This window comes from Ictalurus punctatus, chromosome 10 (genome assembly GCF_001660625.3).
Source record: "Ictalurus punctatus breed USDA103 chromosome 10, Coco_2.0, whole genome shotgun sequence".
Classification (NCBI taxonomy): Eukaryota; Metazoa; Chordata; class Actinopteri; order Siluriformes; family Ictaluridae; genus Ictalurus; species Ictalurus punctatus.
In genome coordinates this window covers 14,131,412-14,158,857 of record NC_030425.2, presented here as the reverse complement: position 1 = coordinate 14,158,857, position 27,446 = coordinate 14,131,412, and the positions used below count along the sequence as shown (strand labels likewise).

Genomic DNA, 27,446 nt, shown 5'->3' with positions numbered 1-27,446 from the left:
GCAAATTTTTGTGATTAGTGGAATTACAACATATACTTAAAAATATATTTTTTTAAATTAACCATGTAACATTAGGTTGTATTTGAAAATGCTTTTTAATCGTTTTTTTAATGATTTTTATCATCAAATCATAACCCCTGCTTTTTGTAATAATTGTATTTATAAAGACTGGGGATTTTGTCTTGAACTGGACAGACATTACTTCTTTTCATTTTAGAAACAGACTGCAGTGGAAACATATGTTCAACAAACCGTAGCAGATGTCCATCTCAGGGCTAAAGCTTAAACCCAGTGCAAGCATGTGAACATTAGCAAGTCCTTTGTGTTAGACTGCCATGGGCATACATTATTCTGATTCTAACATGTCTGTCCTGCTTCAGGCATTTTATATTTGTGCAAATTACAAATAGTTAATAGACATTCTGCATTGCATAAAACTCTCTTCTGTGTTTGACTTAAAGGTGTAGAGGATAGTATTGTTTGTGGTAGTTCCCCACAAATACTGAAATCATGATGAGGGTTATTGTAGCCTCTATCAACCCATATTTTGTTAAATATGGTCAAGTGCTATGGGAATATATAATGTAAGTACCATTGTGATTTGAACCATTTGTTGAGCTTTATTATATCCGTTTTGATTGTTACCATATTGAGGAATACAGAAAAGAAGAAAAAAGATATATTTTTTAAAAACAACAACAACAAAAAAACAAAAACAAAGTGATGATTGTATCCATTCCACGTCCAGGCATATAAATAACTGCGGGATAGAGCAAGAGCAAAAGCCAGAAACAGAATATGCTATCATTGCCATCTGCAGCACACCCTGTGCTTGGCAGCCCTGTCCATACACACCCTTTCCCAGTAAGTGCAGATTAACAGACAAGCAGTGCAGTCTGACAGTCACGCTGGCCTGGTGCAGCCCATGCTCCTGTTCTGAGAAACCAGCTTTTCTGTTCAAGAAGACTTTTTTCACCTAAATCACTCATTCCCACTAAAATGGCCATAATATTTCCTCACAAACACATGCATTGTGACCAAAATAGCTAGTTTATACTACAACACATGACTATATGTTCCTGATATTTTAATTTTTCAACAATACAAAGATCATTCAAAGGTCAATCATTCATATATAGTTTTAGAATTGGTTATGTAACTGGTTAGCCAATATTTTCATTACAATACATACAGTCTCACACAGAAGTGGGCTCTAAAATTTACAGTCTGCTTATCTAAAGTGATATGTTCTGTGCCTCATTACAAGGTGAAATAAACTCAAACTGCATAAATGATCTGTCACATTTAAATATAGTACAATAACAATTAATAAATCATTTTCCTTTTTCGTTTTATATGAACCTTTCTTTAGGTGCTAATTGTAGCATACAAATGATGAGTTAACTAAGGAAGAGGTGCTGTATAACCGCAATCATAACCTCAATGAGACAGTGATATACAGTTTTATGTGTGCCAAGTCTGTTAGTAATTCCACCAACACCCTCCTATCCAACTCTGTTTGGATATATTGCTTTCCATTAATACGTAAGACAATGTTGACTCTTGGGTGTCATTTATATGCAATCCATTGTGTTTAAACAGTGGGTCTGAATGCGAGCTGGAACTTAGCCACTTATGGGCACTTTGGACTGCTGCTTGAAGCCATGAAATGCCCTGAAGTGAAGCAGTAAAACAAAACCATGCATACCAGATTGCTGGCACAAGAACAATGCATTATAACTCTATGAACCATTTTGTTGCAATATTGATTGTATTTTATTTGTTTTGTTACATTCATCTCAACTATAACTAACAGTTTCTAGAACTGCTCACTTGTTTGTGGCACCACTAGGATGCTAGGACGTTGACATGCATGATTAAAATAAATGAATGATGATTGTTGAAGCAGGAGTCACTAACTGTGGCAAAGGAGGAACATGATTTACTGCTCTTAATGAGTACTACATCAGGCTTAACCACTGCATCAAGCTGAAAACTCCATTCTACTGACTTTTTTCTTGCAAATAATAAAAACAGAAAATTTTATTCGCATGAGGTGCTGAGCACGCATCTGAAGTGAATGAGCTGAATCAGCATTATCATTATGACGCTGCTGACGCTGCTGTTCCTGGGCGTGTTCAGACAGATGCTGGGTAATAAGTGGTTAAATGAGATGATTAAAGAGGCCTGTCACGTGAGTGTTAACTCTATTAACTGAATAAAAGAAACACTGTTACCTGCTCTTGATCCCCAATCCCTAATCTTTCCCTGCAAAACAAGTGGCAATATCTTGAATCTAACAAAATTGATCTAATACAGTATTTCTTATTATGAAATTATTATGCATTAAATATAATATTCAGCCTTTTAATCATTTTTTAAAAATCCAAAAATTTCCTAAAAGTCCAAAAATATGTTTGTTTTAATATATTTGGTTTATTGTAACCTCATAATAGGAAATACTACATAAATTTGTCTCTATTCAAGATATTTTCACTTGTTAAGATTTTTTGCAATGTTCCCAGTCACCCATTTCAGTTTTTATTGGTTTGTGTCCATTTCAGGTTTACATAATGTAATATTTAATATTGTATATACTGATAGGTAGTGTTCTTAAAAATGGTCTTCATTATGTAATTTGATGAAGTCAGTGGAAAGGTATGGTCATGTAAAAATCATGGCCTGAAGTACTTTAGCTTTATTTGCTCACCCTGTGTTTCTGTCTTTCTCCTGTGCTTTAAGCTATATATGTACATTATTTATAGCCAAGGGACTTTCTCATACTGAGCATCACAATTTCAGACCTGAAATTACCATAAACCAGCTGGTACTCTTAATGAGAACTCAGTGGCCTTTTCAAATGTCTAGCCTCAAGAACGGAGAAGAACAAAATGCAAATGATTTTCTGGAAATTATGTGGGACACAGAAACGTCTGCTTGCATGAACCTTACTTTATACTAATTCATATTCTTGACAATAAGCCATCTCAGCCATGTGTCTACTTGACATTTGACCTAAACAAAAATTAAGTCAAGAGTTGTTTCCTTTTCTAGCTCTGGACACTATGCCACAATATCACAGGCAAAATATATTGAGAGAACAATAATGGCACCAATTTGTATTAAATCTGAGAAAGGGATATAAATATGAATAATTAAAGTAACATTAATGACCATTATATATGATAACATTCACGAGATGTTTAATTTCTGTGTGATACACCCTCAGCACTTACAATAGTGCAGCGAGTAGCTTTGCCAACTCACAGATCCATGGTCCTGGGTTCAGACATGGCATTGTATGACTTCCTGTGTGGAGTTTCACATGTTCTCCCCATGTTCATGTGGATTTCCTCCGGGTGTTCCAGTTTCCTCCCACCATCCAACAAACATGCCAGTAGGTGAATTGCCTATTTTGTGAATGATAATGTACAATTGTGTGTGTGCATGTTGCCCTCTGATGGACTGGGATAGCATTCAGGGTGTATTCCCACCTCATGACCAGTGTTCACAGGATAGACTGTGGATCCATCCTGACAATTATAAAGCATTTACTGAAAATGAGTTCATGTACAGTACATACAGTATGTGTCAAGATGGGAACATCTAGACTTTGTAACAAGTTAATTCAACACAGTAGGTGTTATTCAACTCTGCTGTCAAAGACCTAATTACTGTATGTTAAGTGCCATAGTGCTAACTAGGGTGACCAGTATGTGTAGGGTCTAGTTTTTGACACAGAAACCCAGGGTACATCATGATATGACCCATTAATCAGTGATACTCAGGACTCATTGGCTTCTGTGCCCGAGTGTACCTTTTCCTCCCAAGTGAATGCATATCAGGTAATTAATCCATCCAGAAAGTTACACCATGACCAAGAAGGTGAATCATGGAAGGAGAACCAGTGTAGATGAAGATCCTTGAGCCAGTTTAACTGAATAGAGCATGCCAGATTCCCAGAGTGGTGACTCCCAAACACCATCCACAACACTCCTTTTCCATGTGTCACCTCACAGCACTTGTGCTTCACTTAGACAGTACAGGGGGAGGCAGAGAAGGGAAGGCAATGCTTGCCAACAGCAGGTGTTGGTCTGTCCTTCGGGGAGCAGGCAGCAGGCTGGGTACTGATGTGTGGCAGAGAGAGGGGGTCTGGCAATCTGGTGCGCAATGCTGGAGCATCTGGATAGACAGACAGAGTGAGAGGGCAGGATACAGGGAAAAATGTCAATTATTATTTGTTTTGTTGCTAGAAGCATTAGTTTTATGATCCTCTGATCATTAAGGATGATTGGCTTATTAGTAGTTTTGGTATTTGGAGCTTTACGTTGGTCCTACTGTTTTTTCCCCCAACTGATTTTCCCCACCAGTTAATATATATTAGTTGACCTACTCTTGGGGGTTTCCACTTGTCTGGTAACATCGTAGAGTTTTAACATTTCTACATAGACCCTTTGTGATGTTAAAAGGCTTAAGGATGTTTTCCCTGAAAATTCTCACCTGAAGGAGAGACTTGGCTGCCTAAACACTTTGGTTACCACGTTTATTCCAATTTATCCTTCCTATAATAGGTCCTCTGAATAATTGATATTCTCATAAAAAGTAATTAAAGTATTTGCTTCCTCATATTACAGAGATTATTAAAGGGAGCAATTGAGAATCACTCCAGGGTTGTTAATATTGCAGTGGTGTCTGCTCTTTTTGAGAGAGAGAGTAATGCATCGTTTTTGTGCTCCGACTTTTGGCTCCACTACCTCTCTGCAACATTTGAGGCCCTGCATCTCTGTTCATCACCTTGCAAACAATCCATAGCATTCCAACATGGCACTGGTCGCTGAACAGTAGGCTTGGGTTTGGCGTCGTAGCTGTTGTTGTGGCTGTCATATTCAGTTAGAACCATGTGTTGTGTGCAAGATTGCCATATGATGGGGAACCTGCCCAGCTTGAGATGGACGGCTCCTTTCCCGTGTGGGCACATGTGCAGACCCTCCAACACCTGCCCCTCCTTTACACACGCACACACACACACACACACACACACACACACACACACACACACACACACACACACACACACACACCATCTTGATTTTTTTGAGCAGCAAAGTGACACAACAAACAAAACGGCTTTTCACAGTAAATGTGGCCAGCCTGGCTGCGATGAGAGCCTGGCAGCGACTCACAGTCTAGGTCTGGCTGAGAGTGCTCGTGTTTGAAGAGTGAAATCTGCTCTCTGTCCCCGCCGTTCACAGCCAGGTCTTTAACTGCAGCCAACAGCTCTGGAGGCACCATCACCATTCGCTCCAGTCCTCCAGCCTCCATAGGCCCTGCTGCAGCTCATCTCAAGGCTCAGCTTAAGAAAAGTGCACTACTGCTCTCTTTTGTATATTTCTTTTGGTATCACTGCATGCAAATCTCTGTAAATGTGTGTACTTATATTGTAGGTGCCTTTGTCACAGTAAGACTAAGAGAACAAGCAAGTGTGCATGGGGTATGTGATTTTCATATATGTGTACTAATACCTGTGTATATTTTATGTGATTGTTTTTTATTTTATTCATCAAGTAAAAGGTTGTCCTAATTATCTAATTCGGCATGCTCAGCTGACAGCAAAAGCTTTGTCTTTGTAACATCTGCAAGATGTATTATAGATGTGTTTGTTTCCTAAATGCAACGTATTTTAGGCACAAGTTCAAGCCTCAGGTAAGTGGTGTAGCAGTCTCATGAAATTATCTCCCCTTGATACATTTCAACTGCGAGTACTTGCAGTGGTGAGACCAGAGAGAAAAGCAAAGAAGACAAGGATAAAAACATGTTGATAAATGTTGGTTTCATGCGTTTTCTAGTTTGAATGTTAGCCATGAGTGTGTTGCTGCAGTATATGTTTTAAGTTTATATGTGGACTATGTGTTCAAATAATGATACAAATAGATCAAATTACTTACTCAAAGAATGGAAAAAAAAGAAATGCCGACGAATTATTTCATTGCCAAGGGGAAAAGATACAATGTTTTGAATAAAATATGACACATGACTGCATTTACAATTGTCCATATGCATGACATGAGGCTTTGTTGCAATCCTTGGCGTTTAACCTGCACAAATATTTTCACGGCAATCTGACCATCAAAATGAACTGCCTCTGGCAAAGGTCTGACCCAGATTAGGGAAAGTAATGTGAGGCGAGGACCTAATCAACAAATCAAACAAATGTATTAATCATTATGGCAAAATCATTTCTTCTCATTTGCATCGCAGGAATATTAGACTTTTATAATAAATTCTGAATTACAAATGCTGGGAAATCAAGACCTCATGCATTTTAAAGAACTCACAGACAAAGAAGCCTTCTCATTGAATTAGACCACAGTTGGGGGATTGAATATATTTTTTTTTTAAGTCTCTGCTTTTACAACAGGGTTCCCCAGCGTCCAGCACAGTGCATTTCCTGCTAACACACCTGATTCAGCTCGATAGTTAATAGTATTTATTATGTGTGTTCGAGCAGGGAGCTCTGCAGACTGTGCTGAATTCAAAGCCTCCAATGGTATTGGAGAGATCTGTTTACATGAAGTTTTCTACTGCGTTCTCGCACTCACAGAATTGTTTTTCTTATTAATCCGGCAGAGGGCAGTCTTGTGTGCAGTGCTCTTTTCTCGCTCCTCTGTGTCATATTAAGTATTATTTCGGACAAGGAATTAGGCCTAATAAAACTTCCAAACATCACATTACAGTCATTAAACTCGTGTTAACAAGGGAATCGATTCACTCTATATAGCCTATTAGATTTATATGAAAAGTCCGGCTATTTTTATTCACATATTAGCAGGCACAAGAAATAACAAATACTCAAATTATTCTATTAATCATTTAAAAAAATAATAATAATAATATTTAGAAAAAGAATAGCCTGTTAAAAAACACACTAATTATAATGTGTAATGCCCATTTAATTTCCCAACTATTCTTGCTACCTTCAGTTAAAAAATAAAAAAAAAAATAAAAAAAAAAATTAATTAATTAAACAATTTAATAGTATTCATTACAATGAACGTTTAAATTAACAGAAATATCTGCATATAATATCTGCATAATCGAGTGGTTTTTCTTTAGGGTTTTTTAAGGTTCCTATTTGTGCGAATTGAACGAAGCCTGTCTCCGTGAGCGCGCAGTGCGCGTGCCCGTGTCCCTGTTAGCTGGGGCCTATCAAGCGGAGGTTTGTCAGCTTAAAATAGTTATCTAATGATTTCATTTTTATTTCCACCACAAGCAAGTTTTTACAAAACGTCGTTGATGGCTTTCTTTTCCCATTCAATTCAATTCAATTTTATTTGTATAGCGCTTTTTACAATGGACATCGTCTCAAAGCAGCTTTACAGAAACATATAAACACAGGATACAGAGTTTAAATGTTTGAATTTATCCCTATTGACAACGGTGGCAACAATATCCAAACTGTGGTAAGGAAAAACTCCCTAAGATGTTAAGAGGAAGAAACCTTGAGAGGAACCAGACTCAGAAGGGAACCCATCCTCATCTGGGTGACAACGGATAGTGTAAAAGTAAAAGACAGCTCCCATCTACACCTCTTGCAGCTGTTCCTCAAACAAATTAATAGCATATGTATGTTTATTTCATAATGTACAGTCAACAAAAAAATGAACAAATATTTGCATAATCGAGAGTGCGTTTTAATGTGAACGCGCAGTGCGCGCGCCCGTGTCCCTGTCAGCTGCCACTCGGTTGTCACTTTCAGTCACTTCCCTCCGCGAGATGAGCGCGTGACCCGCGGGGGGTCGGAAGGCCACGCCCATATGCAAATCAGCTCGTCTGGACTGGGCAATGAACTGTCAGAAACGCAAGTGCTGCGCTGCCAGGCAATGGGGGTCACCGGGAATGTATGCAAATTTGACATTTCCTTCTTAATTTGCATCTATACACATCAAAGTGGCTTTTTTTTTTGCCCGTATCACAGGATGCACTTTAATCTGTTTAAGTGCTCAAGAAGGAAAGTGATGTGTCCTGTCATTTCTTTAACGACAGGAAACATCTGCACTTGGAGACTAACTAGTCTAGTGAACCACTTTTTTCTCCTCTTTATCCTATACTGCAGTAGTTCTTCAGCTGTAGATTAAAGTTGTAATCAATAAAAATTTTAAAAGACCCCCAATGTCTGCCAATGTCCAGGAAATACTTGAAGAAATAGTTTGGCTAACATTAATTTAATTAGTTTGCTCTAGTGCAAACTCTAGTTTGCTCTAATGTATGTCACACCCAGATTTATGCCTCAAAACACGTTGCCATCATCATTATCCTTGCTACTTTATATATAAAAATTTGGAAAAAGCTTAAGAATGTAATTTAAAGTTAGGCATATAAACTAAAGCATATATCCAAACCAAACAATGTATTACACACCATGTACCTGATCAACTACATTTGATTTTTCTGTAAATTTGATTTTGCTAAATACCAACATACTCAAATATTTACATTCTGTATGAATATTTTACAGTACAATTAGCATGATTTGTTCTGTCTCCCCTTATTGTGGATGACTCTAACTCTAACCATTCTCTGGGACAGATCTGCTTTTATATCTTTCTCTCTTTAATATCAGTCTCCGTTGTTCACATGCACAACATAGTCTTGGCCACATTCACATTCAGATACACATATACACACCCAAACACAGGCCATATTGGCATCTTGTTAACAGTGAGACTGCATGTCTGGAGAGAGACAGAGGGGACTAGGGTCATCCAGCTTTGGCAGGTTCACTTTTGGCAATAAGTTCATTGTCTAGGCATGGTGCCCCCACCCATCCCTACCCACTTTAACAACTCAAAACAACAGCAAGACCCCTCATTTCTTGATTGCATGTCTTCTTCATCCTCCCTTGCCTCTAGATTGAGATTGCACACCTGCCTGGCATGATCAGGCAGCTATGCTGAGCTCATAGCAGCCAGCTCCATTCTCCTGACCTACTCGGCCCTCTCTGATTTCAGCTGGCTGTAAAAGGCAAGGGCTCCAGCACTGACCACAGACTGTGATTAAGCACCAACTGGGAAGCAGCCAGATCACTGGACTCAAGCCACATTGCTTTCATTTAGTGTGTGCCACCCAGCAAAGATTAACCCACCCTGCTCCTGCAACCAGGTTTCCTGCTACAGAACGGAACACACAAATAAGGCAGGATGAATCTGTGTGAATGGGGATGGGTGGTATAGATAGTGCCTCAGACAGACTTTGGCAACAGCATCTACAACATGTAATGCAAAGGTTTTTTAGTCTTGTCCTATGAACAGACATGTAAGATTTTTAAGATGTTTTTAGACCATATACATGTATAGCAAAAAAAAAAAAAAAAAATCATATAGGTGTAGAAACAGAAAACATGAGATGGTATGAGCAAGAAACTAAGAAAGGAGCCAACAGAAAGCACAAAACACTATCTAAAACTGCTACAGACCACACAAGACTTGATAAGAAGTAAAGGGGGGAAACAGGGTTATAGATGAAGGATTGACATAAACTGGAACAAGTGGAACCATTTACAAGAAGGCATAAGATTCACAAGACGCAGAATGCAAAATTATGAGAAGTGGGATGTCTATAGGCTCAAAATCAGATGTGCCAGATACAGAAGGTCATGGGGTAAAAACTATAGTGGGCATGTGTCCCTTAATGAATTACAGTTAGCACATTATGTATAATTATGCATGTCTACAATTATACAGAATATATCATTTTACAGATGTATCATTGGCAGACTCATTAGTATTAGCACCTGTTCTCAATTACACTACTTACTGCTTCCTGTTTGTCGTTCCTTGTTTTTTTTTCTCTGTTGGTGTTTTCATGTATTTGACCCAAGATACATGAATCAGGGGTGTTCATTTTATCTGCAATGAGTGGCTTCAGGTTTCTTTTCAACCAAGCTTGAGCCACATTTGATTTCACCTGTTTAATCAGGTGAGCTTGGCCTTACTTGTTTGGAATGAAACAACTTGTAGCCACTGATACATTTTTCATCTTAGCCTTTGTGAATGAGACAGGAAAACCTCTGCATTGTGTATTAAATACTAAATATTACAGATCAAAGTATCAAAGAAGTAGCTTCCAAGCAAGTGGTCACCATCTGGCTGAAGACTGACATGGGTCACATCATTTCACATACACATGCTCATTATTTATATTTGACTTCCAGTGCTAGTCAAACAGAATTGTAAATGATTTTTCATACATCTTGCTCCAAAGATTCAGCCAAACAAAGTTAAGAAAAACAGACAGAGATCTGCTCTCCTCTTTAAGCAGTCTGCGCTGATGCATGAACTAGGACGGTGGCCAAGTCCACTCCAGTCATTCTCTCTAATGTGTAGTTACTGCTGCTGGGTCAGTGCGCACAAGAAAAGAACACATTATCACCAGTGCTTAATTTGTAAATCTGCAGGTCCCGGAACACTAAGAGGGTAGTGATCTGACAGGTCGAGAGGCATGTGAAAGGTCACATTCATCGAACATACAGACATGTAAAAGTGCTTCCAGTATCTCACGTGGCCAACAATATTCAATGCTAATAGGTAGGCTTATGTAATTGTTCACACTGGTACAGCGACGTAATAGCATAATAAACTTAACAGCAGTGGGTATTCTCAGTACAAAGGGTAATATTTATGGATTGCACATTCTATCAGCCTATGTGCTGTCACCTCAGTTAGCTACAAAATACATTTGCCCAAAGCACTTCGCTAAGAAAGTTACATTTCCTACAGTAAGCATATTTACAATAAACATTAACTGCACAACATAATCAAGAACAAATCATCTTAACAAAGACAAAATATTCCACAAAGCTGTCATGTCAATTTCCTCCTACACTTCCCTGTGTCCCTTACATATCCATGAGCTCACAAATGGCTCAGGATTGAACTTTGTAAGCGGTGGACCCACAATGTTCAAAAACATCAGAGACGAGATGGTGTGGATGAGAAGGGATGCACACTGCGAGCTACAAATGAGATTCATTTTGGAGAAAGCCCATTCGCGCTCCACTCGAGATCGGTATGGTATTCACAGTAGCCACAGTCCTTCTGGAACTTTTTGTTAATTGCCTCAGTCCTTCTGGAACTTTTTGTCTATTTGAGTCCCTGTACTCCCTAAAAGCCCGAATGACTGTACGTGGGCTGTTAACGCTATTAAATTCCAGGCAGTCAGTCTCACTTTCAAAGCCATGTGCAGGTTGACAATGTTTAGGCTTGTAAGCGCTTCTAAAAACCTTCCACAATCAGGCTAGCATTATCACTGCTAGTCGTGGAAACAGTCACCAAACTGCTTCATCAGTGACCTTCTGCCGGTCACTCTCTTGGACTCTTGCCTTTTTAGTATTTTGTTTGTGTTCTTAAAAAATGCTGTTAACGATAACTGCTTTCTTTTTGCCATTGCACACTCTACAACACATGCCAGGTGACTGTAGGCTTCACTTTGTGACAACAAATTCAGATGAACTTTGAACTTTAAATTATTAAGTTATGTGAAAGAGGCTATTGACAGGCTATTAGCAATATTTGAACATTTCTACTGCCATTTTTTGTTGTTCTGTTTTACTTTTGGTGAGTTAAAAACTACAATGATTTGTTTTGATAATATTGCTGCTGGAAACATCCAGCTGCAGAGGTGCCGGATCCACATAAAAATGTTCCGGAAAGCAGTTGTGCTATATATTAGAGGTGTTCCGACAGGATCTGGCTCAAATTAAGCTCTGGTTAATTAATCTGGTTAATTCTCACTTTTGCGGCTGGCCACTGACAGAAAACCTCACTTGCTGTACATGACTTGGGTGAAGTTTTTCAGTCTCTTTATTGAGGCCCAGTATTGGCTGAGAGATGAGTTGGGTGAGATCAAAGGTATTTAAAGACTAGAGCAAACACAGACAAGATGTTTGAAATCATATTAACATAAATTATTCTTGAAATATGCAGAAAGTGTGCACTGTATTGTACTGCAATATACTAGATCATACATTGCATTGATGAAGATATTGTATCCTTCCTGGAAATGTCTATGTGTTTGGTAGATGACTATGCATGTTCAAGGTTACATGAGATAAACAAAAAGACACTTTCGTAAGTGAAACAAATAGTGAATAAATAAAATTAGTGATTAGTTTAATTTTTGAAAGTTGGTCTTTGACAAGTTACCAGTGACCAAAGTTCAAGTACATTGTGAATATTTTTTTAAACAAATGATACCAGTTTTTACCAATCAGGTAGGTCTTAAAATGAGCCCCTGAGGGATGCCAAGACTCTGAATCTGAGCCACAGTGCAAGTGGTCATCTGTTATGTCTCATCCCATAAATTCCTCCAAAATGGCTTTTACCCACATGGGAGGCCTATGTACACTCTTCAGGATATCCATTAAATGATCAGATTTATTCTCTTCTCCTAGAGAACAACCAGATCTATCCCAGATAAGACTGTGCAACTGTGTGTGGTGTGATGTTAAAGTTTGTAAGAGATGAGGGTAAAGGGTGGTTTTCCCTTTTCCTGCCTCAAGCACTGAATGCACAGTTGACCCGCTTTCTCATTTCAAGTGGAAAAACAAACTAATTATGTGGTAATATGATAATGTATTGTGCTTGGGGGAGTTGCCGGCCCTTCTCTTTAAGGCACTTGTGCAACCTCAGTTGTTTCTTTGCGCTATGTCCACCCCCACCCCTCCTTACACCTATCCTGCTTCTCATCCACTCTGCTCATGTGTGTTATTTCTTGCAGGGAGTATTGCCCTTTCACGAGTCATGAACATTTGTGTCCAGTCTGGGGCACTTTGCATCAAAGTCTGCTTCGTTTGCATAATCACAAGATTGCTCCCCTCGTCGCCTGCAGTGAAGGTCATCCATCATGTCTCATGATTTTTTTGAAGGAGATCAAGATGTCTGACACACAAACACACACATACACATACAACCTCACAGATCTGTAGTGTCTGTATCCTCATACCTGGGGGAAGGCAAAAAAAACATCCCATTTTTCTCTGTAGCAGTTTCTCTATTCCTCTTTCTGATGATTTATCAGCGACCATTACATATGATTTATTTCTTTCCAATTACTATGTAACTGTTGATTTGCTTGTGTGTGTGTGTTCAGTATTTTAAAAAATATTTCAAGACACTGATGTAGCAGGTGTCACTGGAGTCATGAGTGAAATTTCTATGCAGAGCTCTCTGAAAGTTATGCTGCGTGAAAGGAAACTCTAATCACAGGGCACAGTTGGCTGGCAATGACTGCTGTTGGGCTCTGGGGTCAGAGAGCTTGCCAAGATCATCAGTTCCACCACTGTTGATTAGATGCGTTAATAAAGGATATCACTTTATTTGAGCCTGTGATAGTAAGGTGTCAAAGTAACATCCTCATGCTCCTAGTAACATCAGGTTGTATCTGCTAATTAAAGGAATGCTCTGTGCCAGTTGTCAGTGGTGTCATGAGAGAAACTTTCTACTTCAGTCCCCTTAAACACTCTTCTGTGACTTCACCCTTAAACCCTACGTCCTGTGTGAATCACTCAGAAGTGTAACAATGTAGAGTTTTGTGTTAAGATGACAATATGAACGATAAAATTCACTTTTTTCATTTTACCTGTCCTCTGGTTTACTGGGTTTATGATTGAACCAAAGGTAGTAGATGAAGCTAAGAGGGACTAAAAAAAAAAACTAAAGTATGTCAGCCCCCTTTGGCGTAGGTGGGCACTTGGCCAGCGCTGTTCTCTGCATTCCCTCTTCAGAAGTCTGAATGTGAAAGGGTAGCAGTCATAATCCATCAGGAGTGAAGGGACACTTCAAATGGGATTAACGCTAAAGCCTACTGCAGTTTCTGGCTTTGCCTCAATTTGTTGACAGTGTCAAATTAATTCACACAGATGAAAAGTCATAAAGTAACTGTTCAAAAGTTTGTAAAAGTTGAAACAAAGTTCAGGGCAAATACTATATAATATTCTCTTTGGTATTTATTTTACATCCAAAGCACACCAAATACCTATTCAGTGTAAGCAGAAATGCTACGTTCATAAATCCGTTACCTATTTGACATATGTCTAATTTAGTTTTACGAAGGCATATTTTACTAAAAGACCACAATGATTGCTGCTGTATACTTCTCATTATTCCATTTCTATTTGATTATAGTTATACATAGTTATACAAATAAAGACTTCCTCATTTTTAAATATAAACTCACCATTGACTTTATTAGGAACACCTGTACACCTGCACATTCATGCAGTTTTCTAATCAGCCAATCATGTGGCAATAGCACAATGTATAAAATCATGCAGATACAGGTCAAGAGCTGCAGTTAATGTTCACATAAACCATAAGAATTGTAATCTCTGTGACTTTAACATTGGCATGGTTGTTGGTGCCAGATGGGCTGTTTTGAGTATTTCGGAAACTGCAGATCTCCTGGGAATTTCACACAGAACAGTCCCTAGAGTTTACACAGAATGGCGTGAAAAACAAAAAACATTTTGTGAGCAGAGGGTCTGCAGGCTGAAACATCTTGTAGATGAGAGAGATCAGTTTCTGAGATACTCAAAACTCATCTGGTACCAACAACAATGCCACTGTTAAAGTCACAGAGATCACATGTTTTCCTCATTCTGATGTTTGATGTGAACATTAACTGAATCTGCATGGTTTTATGCTTTGTGCTGCTGCCACATGATTGGCTGATCAGATAACTACATAAATGAGCAGGTGTACAGGTGTTCCTATTATAGTGAACAGTAAGTGTGCATATACAGTCAAATATAAATCAAAAGTAAGTCATCTAAAGTCTATATTATCAAAGACATCATTATTAGTGTTTATTGCTAGCAAAATAACTATAATGCATTTCCACAGTGTATTCTGCAGTCCATGAATAAAATTACATAGGCCTGTAAAGTATAAGGATATTTTCATGTTGTATAATTATGTAAAATATGTAAGTCTATGGAAACTGACATATTACGCACTGAACAAAATATTCTATTGCCTTTACAAAGTATTAATATTGTTTTCAATGCTCTTTTAGAAACATACTTCATTGATTAATTCGAAACCGTAATTGTCAGGTTTTCTTTGATCGGGGATTTCCTGAAAGTAGAATAGGGAAGGGAAACTAATTTAAGCCAATAGCTTAGCCAGAGCAGGAAACAAATGTCAGTGTTCTGTGTCTGCATCTTGTTAAACATGCCTCGACAGATTACTGATTGGATGCAACACTGGATTAATTAGAACTGACACTCTGGCGCCATCAGCTTTGCCCTGGCGCTTGCCTGAATCTATTAATCACAGTCACTTACCACTCACTGAGTCAAAAAGTGTGTGTGAGTCTGCGTGGGTTTAGATATTTTAGTTGTGTGTGGGCTTTTTTCTACGAGTAGTTTAAGATGATATACAATAGTCAGCATCATAGTGACTGCACATATAAAATGCAGTTTATTACAATATATTGTCAATACATCCAAAATATGTAAGTAGAAAATATTGTAATATATTTTCATTATATTTTAGTGTATTCTAAACGAAATGTAACTGACTTCATGAATAAATATCAATGTAGTAAAAGTATATGGCTAAAAATACTACAGATTTCCACAGCGTGAGCAGGAGCCAGTCTGAGAATAGAGTTGTCATTAGCATAAAACAGAGATCTCAAACTCGTGAACATAAACAAGGTTTGCTTTCAATACACCATATGTTAGATCACTTGCACTCTCCTGGGGCGGTTGATGTATGCCTAAGAGCCAAAAAAAACACCTCTGGATTTGGTCAAATTTAAACCACACAGGAAAGCGCAGAAACAGAACAGGAATATGAATAATGAAGAACTGAAGAAGCCAACTTACACAATTTTGTGAAGAAGTGAAGAAGTTGTATGCTGCTGATACTAATAATTGTACTGCTGATTAATGTGTCTCATGAATGTGATCTTTAGTAGAAAATGCTCAATAGATATCTCTCTCTCTCAAGTGCAAACAAAACAGCTGCAAACATCTGTAAATGTGTGGAGAAACATGTTGCATCAATGTTCCTCTAACTAACATCCTTTATTATGTTAGTTAAGATTTAAAAAAGAAAATTACATCAGCAGATGTATTAAGAAATTATAAGAAATGCAAAACAAAACACTGATTACTTGCAATCAATTATGTTGTTTTTTATCCATGAGCAAAAATCCAGTCTAGTATACCTAATGTCTTCATTAATTAACTCCATTATTTATACTCAGTAACCTGATTTTATTTTAATTTTAACAATTAGTGGCATATAGTTTAATGTATGCTAATTCATGCTGATTTATTTTTAGCCATATAAATAATTAAAGTATATATAAATAAAACAAGAGAGACCACATTGAAAATTTTGCCTTGGCAGCAGAGGAATGGAATTGAGTTCAATTTGTTGAGTAAATACACATTAGTTTATTACAGTTTTTCTCATTTGCTCAGACACGTTTAATGAAGCTGGGATACACTTTATCTTCATCATTATCTTCTTAGCACAGCAGAAGTCTTCTTTTGTAAATGTCTTAACACTTTTTCATTTGTTTCACACATTTTTCACACCCTTTGTCAAAACAGTTACCACAGATCTCACTGAAAGACCCCAAACTCTATTGGATTAACTGTGTTGAACAAAAGGAAACCATCTATTCACAGCTGATAGAAAGTATTTGCATAATTATGAATCTCTAATACACCTGTGTGAAACTCGTTTGCACAACTCTTCAATCAGCAATCAGTCCTCATCCATCTATAATAGATGCCACCTCTGTGTTGTTATTTGCAAGCATGGATCAAAGAGGCCAAAGGAAGGAGCATAAGTGGCCATTGTAGAGGGGGCCGAGGAAGAGGAGTTTGCATGCATGGTGGAGGAGCCACAGCAAGAGAAGAAAATAGAGCTCAAGTTTCAAATTAAATTTGGGCAAGAATTATTGACCATGGCTTGTCCTTTAGAGAAGCTTGACAAAGGGTCCAGCCCATTCTGAGTTGGAGCACTGTGGCATCTATTGTCAGGATTTTCAAGTCCCAATGTCACTGTATACACTGTATACTGGAGATGGCAATGTGTGCTGCCAATGTCAATGTGTATTTCAGCTTTACTGTATTGCACTGTTGGCAGAACAACTGTGTCTACAGTAATGCAGATGTTTTATCAATCCCATTTATATGATTGACATAATGTCAATTTTCCCATGATTTTTGCTTTTACTTTATAGCACCCACCCACTACCACACACTGGTGGCAGAGGAAAGATCTTTTGTGTTGAACAGGAGGCTGCCATTGTAGATAAGGTCGTGGCAAACAATATGCGATCAGAGTGCGTGAAATCCAGGCAGCAGTAATTGCAGGTCAGGGAGCATTTAGAAATATCAACAGTGTGAGTTTGACAACTATTGAGTCCATAAACGAAACCATGTCAGAATGAAGCACCTATACATATTTCCATTCCAAAGAAACTCTGACATTGTGTAGGAGGCAAGATTCCAGTATGTGTGGGTACGGATTTGTTATTGTAATGCCTTGTTATACCATACAGTTACATGCAACTGGAGTGATTTGCTTTATGAATTTGCCTTTCTTCTTAGAGAATAATGAAGTTTGATGCTGAAGGGACACATCAAAAATTCATTTATGTGGATGAAGCCGGCTTCAACCGCTGTAAATTGAGATGCGGGAGGAACATCATTGACACTGTTACAGTGCCAGGTCAGAAGGGCACCAATTTCACCATGTGTGCTGCCATCTCCAATGATGGTGTGCTTTGCCACATACCAACTATTGGCCCATACAATTCAGAACACCTCATCACATTTCTTGATGCACTGAATGAAAGAATGGTTCCAACCGAAGAGAGAGGGCTGTTGAAACCTGGCATGACTGTTAGTCATCATTTGGGGCAATGTTGCCTTCCACTAATCTCGCCTTGTGAGTGAATGGTTTGCAGTTCAGCCCCGTATGATGATACAATTCCTCCCTGAATATTCTCCTTTTCTGAACCCAATTGAGGAGTTCTTCTCTGCTTGGAGATGGAAGGTGTATGATCACCGGCCATATGAGCAGATGTCCCTCCTGGAGGCAATGAATGCCGGTTGCCTGGCAATAGGTGCAGAGGACTGCCAGGGATGGATAAGCCATTTAAGGAAATATTTCCCTTGGTGCATTGCAAGGGAAAACATCCAATATGATGTTGATGAGAACCTGTGGCATAATCTCCAGGAACAAATGGACTAAATGTGAAGTTCTGAGTATTTTTTATAACTCTTTATTTTGTATTTTAGATATTTCCACCCATAAGTTTCCTTTGTTTTTGTTTGGTTTTTTTTTTTTTTTTTTGGGGGGGGGGGGTTGTTGTTGTTGTTTTTTACAGTATTCAGCATTTCTCAGTTTGAAAAGTATCATATTTCATATTTATAGCTATATTTTGTATTTTGTTGTCCATTGTGTAATGACTGATTAAAATATTATATTAATTTTAATGTTTGATGGAAATATTTACTTTATTTGCATGTTTTTAATGTTTCATGAGTGTTTTGCAAACAAAATTAGCCATTTTGTCCAGTGAGCATCAGTTTTAGCCTGTGTGTTAACTGGTTTGAACATGTGATCTCAGAGTGGACAAATGTTTTAGCAATTGAGGAAAAACTCTAAGTTTCATTATTTAGCAATCAATAAAATTAGTATCAATATACGTTAACATAAGGTTAGTATTAACTTGTATTCATTTGTATTTTTAACTTTTATTTTTGCATTGTGATTAGTGTTAATGTTAGTGATTTACAGCATTGGTGTGTGTGTGAGAGAGATAGAGAGAGAGAGAGAGAGAGAGAGAGAGAGAGAGAGAGAGAGAGAAACTAATGTCAGACTCTGTCAGGACCCTTATACATGTGCAGGTTGGTGGAGAAATGTGTGTCTGTTAGTCTGAGTTGGTTAAATGTGTATGGGCTGTTAGGGATAAGATTATGCTGTTAAATAGGTGTGTGTGTGTGTGTGTGTGTGTGTGTGTGTGTGTGTGTGTGTGTGTGTGTGTGTGTGTGTGTGTGTGTGTGTGTGTGTGTTATAACCCTTTGTTACACCCCTTTCTGTTCATTTCCCCCCAGGAAGGCCTGAATGCCATAAAACATCAAAGTCCTCGGAACTCAGCAAACAGGTCCGCCTTTCAAACTTTGTGTACGCTGAGATTGACCCTTTTTTTTGACTCACTTAGTTTTTGTCTGTCTTCCCTCTTTTCTATCTCTCACCACTTCTTTCTTTCCAAGTTTCCTCCATCTTTCTCTTTGAGGGAACAGTGGGGTCTAAAGCATGCCTTCTTTAGGGAATAAGAACATCTGGGTTTGTGAGTCAAAGGCAACGTTAGAGGAGTAAAAACTCTTGGAACTGCTCTGCACATTTCCTGTGTTTGGAGGTCTAATTTTCCCTCCCCTCTCTCTCCTTCTCCATTTTACTTTTCTCCCTCATTCTCTGTCTACTTTGTAGCACTGCTTCTGGCAAGTGGTGCAGATGTATTGACCTTCTTTCTTTTGTTCTTCTTATCATTCTCTTCTTTATTTGTTTTCCATTGTGCTGAGCCACAGAGGTTGTGTGAAGCAGGGGGCTGGATGTACACATACCCCCTGCAGGACCACTTTCAGGACCACTTAGCAGACCGAGATTCTCCCACAAACACTCTGCAGAGAAGGCCTGAAGTGGAAAGTCAGCTGAAACAGGTATGTACAATTCTTCCATGCTCCTTGTGCCTCGCCTCCCTGTCTCTGCCCGATAAGAGACTGAGACCACAGAAAGCAAATCCGTTCTCAGTTTTATTGGGTCATTCTCTAATGAGACAAAGAGCCGTTTATCAGTTTGCATCTGTGTTTGGGGTTGTTTTTATTGTGTCCTTAGGTAACAGCAGTGCTCTGATTTGTCTGAACATGTTTTAAAGACTTTTTTTGTGCATCAGGAGTCACATGTTATGTATTACAATGGTTGTTTTTTGTTACACCTTATTCTATATTATAATATAATATTCTATAATATAACACAAAAGATACATTACCACGAATTTTGAATTTAAGCTTAAAAAAAATCTCCCAGTTTTGGCTTGCTCACAGTTTTGAATCCTCCATGTGTCACATGATTTAAGACTTCAATCAAGCTTGTTTTAATGTGCCTTGAATCATCACAACCAAAGCATCCATCCCTTTCCATCCTCCTGTTAGTTCTCCTTTATATTCTCTATGTTAAGTTGTAAAAAGTCCTTACGTGCACCATATCTCTGGCTCTGTAGCAACGGAGGCTCTTACACGTCTTAATCTTTTGTAGGATATCTGGAGCTCATGTGCTACTTTGATATGACTCTATTTCCACAGGCTTAGGTGGCTTAAAACTTCCCTTCTCTAAGTGTGTCAATACTGTACAGATGCAATACACACGTCTTTTTCCTAGCATATGAAAATAAGCCCTTGGTAACTTGACATTCTCTGAAGTCTAATACCTCTTCTCCTGTTTACAAGCAGCTGAACAATCTGAACAGATGGGGGTGGTGATCCTTGTATGGACAATGGTTGCCTTAAGCCATATCCTGCCCCTAACCCAGGCAGAAAGCTTGTTGAGGTTGAACTCTGGACTGCGGGTGATCCGAGGCCAGAGTGTTCCTGTGACCACAAAAGAGCTGCAGTTCAACACCGATGGGTCCTCAGAGGCCTGCAAAGTGGAGGTGGTCCTCAATGAGCCTGTGACTCAGAGGGTGGGAAAACTTACTCCACAGGTAAAGTCCATACAGTCCATGTCCTCCTCCAACATGTCACACTGTAGTACCAGCTTGTGTAAATCTATCAGCCTGTAGTATTTACTGTATCTAGCACACCTTGTCTGGAGGTGTGGCCAACAACTTTTTTACATGATGGATTGCATGGAGAGTTCCAAAAGCTCTGTACACTTTAAAACATGATAATAATCCATCGTCTTGACTTGTACAACTTGTAAAACATAACATTTGAAGTTGAAACAAAGGTCTTCAAGTTGAGTTTACTCACATTTTTAAGGCAACGGGTGAACTTTCGTGTCATGAAGTTGTGTGTCACAGAGTCTAGGACATGATTGCACTAGCAGAACATCTGTTTTATTTCTTAGTGCAAATTGTATGGCTGCTCTAATGTCATCAAAGTATTAAATTCATGACGCCAAGGTAAGATCTGGCTTCTTAAATGGTTCTCTAGGAAAACCTGTACATTTCGAAACCTACAACAGATTCCCAGATTCAGTTTCTTATTCATGAAAGGTTCCAAATGGATCCCCAACAGGAAACTAAAACCATGAACAAAAACACTATAGTTTTGAAGTTTTAAATCAACACACGATAAAGGCAATTCATTAAGTCTGGATGAATCGCAAAACCAGGAACCCTTGAGCTGTGAGGTGGCAATTTTGGTGCAGTGCTTTAAACTGAAAAAAACTGGAAAATACCAAAATAAATACTCTAACAAAATTGACTCTGTGTTACACTGTATACAAGAGGAATGTGATTTCTAATGGCCTAGCTTTATGTCATAGGTATTTGACTGCCACTTCCACCCTGATGAGGTGAAATATGTCCATAATGGGAGCCCATTATTGGAGGAGGACATAGTCATGATGAGAGTCTATAGGTACACACAGTTACCTGTTAACTTTTATTCATTTTTGTTCTTTGCTCCTGGTAAAAAGTTTTTTTGTACTGCATTTGAATATTTTTACAATTTAATTAATGCACAACTTCTTTTTTCTACTTTAAAAATGTGCATATTAACAATAGATACATTTTCCCCCAGATTCACACATTCAGAGACATTTACTGAGACATTCCTCCTGAAGGTTCAGGTCCTTGGGACTCAGAGGAGTTTGATAGAGTTTGGGAAAGTTCCTCTGGTGGTTTCAGAGTTTTACGGCCTCTCTAACACCATTGACAGCAGTGTGTTGACCTTCAGATCGGAGCCTGATGTCATCTGTACCATCCGTCTCCTCACCTCTGAGATCAACAGCCCTATGTTGGGTCAAATCGTTAAAGAGGATCTGGCACAGAGAGATCAGGCATCTGAGCTGATCCCTGGGCCCAGGAGAGGTAGGACAATGTTTTTATAATATGGGAAATCTGTTTTTCAACTCATGTAGACATACAGTAGAGTGGTTTGTCACTTCAAAAATAGAAACGTCAATCTATTTGGGAAGTAATTTTGAAGTATAATAATTTTATAATGACTGTAACGTCTGGGCTACCAAAATCTTACAATTAAAGAAGGAAAGCATGCCAAAATTCACATATGGATAAATACTTCTCTATTAAGAGGTTTTCCTGAACAGTGAGTGTCTGTTTTAAGCATTGAGACCATATATGAATTTTTGTCAACTAAAAAAAACTCCAGTGAGGAAAGACAGCTTTTCAATTCACAAGGGAATTGTTTTTCTCATCATGAAGGTCGACAAACAACTATTTCTTGCCCTGGAAACAAGCCCTGTGTCCATAACAGCAGACAGGTACGCTTCCTGAAAACCAGTTGCAGTGAGTTCCTCACTTCAGGTTTGAAGTACCAACATCTCAGCCCTCCTTCACCTGAAATTGACTATGTGCCACTCCGAGTGGAAATCAGAGATCAAAATACACGAGCCCTCTTAAAGGTAAAAAAAACAAAAACAAACAAAATACACAGCTTCACGCATCAAATCATAACTGGCAAGTGTATATATTGTTGCAGAATTATCCAGTTACAATTTACAGTTTCAGAAACACTAGACCTACACAACTAATAAAGATTGTGCCTTTTGGTCATTGATCATCCATTCCACCCTTTTTTTCTTTCCTCAGGCGGAAAGTGTTTGGCTCCCAGTCCTGATACATGGAGCCATGCAGAACCAGCCTCCCCATGCTGCCTTCATGTCCATGTTCATCCTAGAAGTAGATCAGTTCATCCTGACCCCAATCACCACAGCTGCTCTGGATGCCAAAGACAATGAGACGCCTCAGGCTCAGCTGGTGTTTAACGTGACCAAGCCTCCAGCAGAGGGCTATATCACACATCTGGACGATCACACCAAGTCTATATTCTCCTTCTCTTGGCAAGACCTGAATGAGATGAAGATTGCGTATCAGCCCCCAAACAGCAGCCACACCAGCAGAAAGAACATTGAGGTGAGCAAAAAAAAAAATCCTATTCAGAGGAAAAGGGGATAACATTTACTCAAATAATAAAAAAAAATATTGATTTCTTATGAGGGTGATATTTAATTCATTTTTTTCAATTGTATTATTATGTTATATAGCAAAATAAACATTCTTAATATCGATTAGTCATTTATTTGCAGTTTTCTTGTTTCACAGGTTGATTTCCAGGCTATTGATGGCTTCTTCACAACTAGTCCTACTATTATGGTGCACATCTCAATCCGCACAGCAGAAACAAATGCTCCTCGAGTCTCCTGGAATCTGGGTATTTAAAATATGTCCAGACTGGTGGTCCTAGCTAAAGTCAGTTTATCTAAAATTTATTATAAATTTATATCATTAGATATCATGCCATATTTGTTTGTTTGTTTATTTATTTATTTATGTATTTATTTATTACTGCAAAAAGGATATTAAGTGAGATATAGTTAAATTTATTTAATATTTCTCATTACAGTATTATACAAAAAATATTATTGATTTATTAATTGATTATTAAGTCTACTTCATACTAAGAATTTTAAAATATATGCAACTATATTTAAGATATTTTCACTTGATATACACTACCAGTCAAAAGTTTAGAAACAGGCATTCTTTATTTTTTTTTATTTTTTTTCACATTTAAGAATAATAATAAAGTCATCATAACTTTCGAATAATGCAAATGGAACTATGCTGATTATGTTGCTATATGTAATCCAAAATAAACCAAAATTATGTAATATTTTTGCATCTTAAAAGTAGACACCCTTTTTGCCAGAATGTCCAGAAATGTATTCTTTGCATTTTCTTGAGGAATCCCCCTGAGATGGTTTTTTAAAACAGTATTAAAGAAGTTCCTACCTATGCTGGACACTTATTGGCTGCTTAAGTCATCCATTTAAAAATATATATTTTTTTGTAAATAAAATGTCAGTATTCTAATGATAGAAATGAATATGTTGGCACAATTATAATTTTGTCTACACCACCGATTTCAAACATTTAATCATACCTTCAAACATTTCAGTCAAGTCTCTCCAAACTTTTGATAATCTTGATAATCTTTCTAGCTGTGTTCATATTTAGCACTTAAGATATATTAAGGGAACACACCAATACTGGTGTAGATTTAATAGAATTATAATTCTTGAGCAAGATAAGACATTACATAAAATGTTAAATGCTAAAATTTTAATTGAAGTCACTGTATTTAATTAGTTGCATTTTCCATGTTTTTTTCTTTACAAACATTAATATCTGTAATGCATCTTTCCATATAGGGCTGGATCTACTGGAGGGTCAGTCCAGACCAATCACATGGGAGAACCTGCAGATTGTTGATAATGACAACATAGACACTGTCACTCTGGTAGCTGTGGATGGTCCTCTACATGGACGACTCAGTGTTCGAGGTGGAATATTAAATTATCTTCATATCAGCTTCTACATGTTGTTTCCAAGACTACGATAAATCTCATAACAATAAAAGTGAGCCTTCTCCACTCAGCGCCATGTGCTGGAAAGCAAACTGACGCTTCCTGTTCAGGAAAAACACTTCATAGAGAAGCGTTTATCCATATGTGAATTTTGACTGGCTTTCCCTCCTTATTTGTAGCATTTCAGTGGCCCAGACTGTAGAGAGATTATAAAATGAATACACTTTAAAATGACTTTCATAGTAGATTTTAGAGTTTACATTTTGACCAGACACTCAACCGACATGAAAAACATAGATTTCTTTTGTTATGGAAATATTGACCTACCTTTCCTTGACCCAGGGATTAGCTCCGTGTCTATTATGCTTGCACAACTCAGAAAACATGTGTGAGGTGGCCGGCATGTGTTCGCTAATCAGGTGTAAAATGCACTGGCGACACTTTGCCAGCAGCCCTCTGCACAAAGGCGTCTTCAGAGTCCTAGCGTCCTTCCTTCCACTCCAGCGGGTGGTGAGAAGACACTTGTGCCTCAATTAGGCAGATTGTAAAAGCTAATGTCATTTCATGCCACTGTGCACACAGGCCAGATGTACTGAGGAAGGTCACTGGCAGCATGGTTATCTTAGCTAGCTTTGTTAGAGAGGTGAGGGTTTTAAATGTTAATATTCAACAGTATTTCATTAAGGCATATGAGGCTAATATACATAGGAAATTATTGGTCTGTTTTATTTAGAGGGTGCAAACAGTCAGGCTCAACAAGTGAACTTGTAAAGTATGAACAAGTCTGAAATGTGTTCCCTGGTTAGAAATCAAATAAGTCCTTCAGTTTTCCACAAAATTATTGGTACCCAGGTACTGTGGCATACACATCTAACCAATGTCAGCACAAATTACATTTCATTGATGCCACATGCAATTTGTTATTTGGGAAGACGTCTGCACACAACGTCATTTGGATCACTGTTAATGCACATTTTAAATATTTTATACCCTTTAGACAAATTGGCATTTTTTTTTAATATATCTATTTAGTGTTGATTATTGTAATTCATGTTTTACCAGCTAAACAACATTGACAGGTTCAAATCACACACATTATACTCAAGGATGGCTGAATGTAGCAAATGATCGGAAATCAGTAGGTGTCTCAATCAGCTCCCTAGTTCAGCAATCAGGGCAATGATCAGGGAGTCGGCCATTTTAAGGGTTGTCTCAATCGCAAAATCCTTCTAGTGTGCTGGAACTTTTGTGCCCTAAAAAATCCCACAATGCATCACAAAAACCAGGGAGCATCGATGCTCACTATGTTCCTTTACTGGAAATTACATCATGTTTTCTGAACCCTCTCAGCTCTAAGAAGAAAAAAAAATCGAGAAAAAACTCTCAGCCAATTTCCATCTACATAAGGAGCTTGTTATCATTGTTCTCAAATGATTACTTACATTAGCGATTTTAACTTTATTTGACTTGATTTAACTTTATTTGCTTGAGTCTAATGACTTTTAAGTGTTTCATGATTATTATTTTTTTAATCCACTAACATGCCTATGATCTTGCATGACATATTATGACAGAAATGCGTGTGATTAAGCTAACAAATTTATGAAACATACAAAATGTGAATATTTTGAAATTTTTAAACCCACCTTTCCCCTTTCATTTTTGGTGACAATTTACAACATGAGTATGTATTCATGTCACCGGAGATTCAGTTATCAGTGTCCCAGTGTGCAGTGAGCCAGGGTCCTTACCCGTGCCCGAAGTTGTGTACACAATATACAGATTCACTACCTACTGAACTATGGAGCTGGTTGAGACGCACCCAATGTTGTGCCTGCATGGTGTGCCAGCATTCCTGATTTGGAGCATCAGCAATTTCATGGCTGAGTGCCCGATGTCATTTCCTCATAGAGGATCACCTGATCAGCACCACATCTTACTCTCATTTGAGACCAAACTTGTCCTTTATTTAGTGTTCATGGTATTTCTGGCTTTATATGTGAATACACAGTAAAATCCCTAGTGTTGATTTAACACCCAGAGTGTTGAATGCACACCCTAAAGTGTTTATATAAGTCCATTGGACACAAATGAACACTCTGGGTGTTAATTCAACACTAGGGATTTTACTGTGTATGAACTCCAGCCATGAACAAAACTATGACAGAAGTCTGGTATTTTAGTACAACTCTATTATCTTGAGGAGCATCCTTTAAGGAGGAATCTTTTAAACCCCATTTTCATACATGCTTATTATGAGACACTTATTCTGAGATGTGTGAAGCACGACCTAGAGCAATTTAACATGCTTGGAGGAGAGTGCTAATTGCCTTCTACAATACACAGTACTTTGCAAAAGTTTTAGGTACATGCAAAGAAATGCTGTAGAGCAAATATGCCTTCAAAATAATTAAATGTTAAAGAGCAGTAAACAGTAGTAAATGAAACAAAGTCAATATTTGGTATGACAGAAAAAAAAAAAAAAAGAAAAAGAAAAATACTAGTCTCCAGAACAATTAGTGCAGTTTTTTTAAGGAAATTAGCTGTAAGTTTTATTGAGCATCTTGCAGAACCAATCACGGATCTTCTGGAGACTTTGACTGTCATACTTGCTTCTCATTTTTGCAGCAAAACCCAAAAGCCTGCACTGTGTTTTTTGTCTGAAAAGTGTCTCTTATGTAATATGCTGCTTTCTTTAATGACATACAAACATTTCTCTGTAACATTTAATTTTGTGCGAGAAAACTAATGTTTTTGTACTGACTTGATAATGTAGAAGTCATAAAATAAAAAATCTATAACAAAGTT

At 37.9% G+C, this 27,446-nt stretch overlaps 1 protein-coding gene across 2 annotated transcripts in view; it reads left to right on the top strand.

The window, feature by feature from the left end:
• Positions 1–19,229: 19,229 nt before the first annotated feature.
• Positions 19,230–27,446, top strand: part of frem1b (Fras1 related extracellular matrix 1b) — a 36,674-nt gene continuing 28,457 nt past the window's right edge. The window contains exons 1-8 of one of the 2 annotated variants that reach the window (XR_001813828.3): positions 19,230–19,747; positions 20,537–20,787; positions 21,573–21,667; positions 21,830–22,119; positions 22,474–22,673; positions 22,861–23,184; positions 23,374–23,482; positions 24,483–24,614. Coding sequence is in view for 1 of the 2 variants with exons in the window: in XM_017478792.3 (XP_017334281.1) it covers positions 20,554–20,787; positions 21,573–21,667; positions 21,830–22,119; positions 22,474–22,673; positions 22,861–23,184; positions 23,374–23,482; positions 24,483–24,614 (1,384 nt within the window). In the remaining variant the exon portion in view is untranslated. The remainder of the gene's footprint in view (positions 19,748–20,536; positions 20,788–21,572; positions 21,668–21,829; positions 22,120–22,473; positions 22,674–22,860; positions 23,185–23,373; positions 23,483–24,482; positions 24,615–27,446) is intronic. The other variant, XM_017478792.3, reaches the window with a different exon arrangement.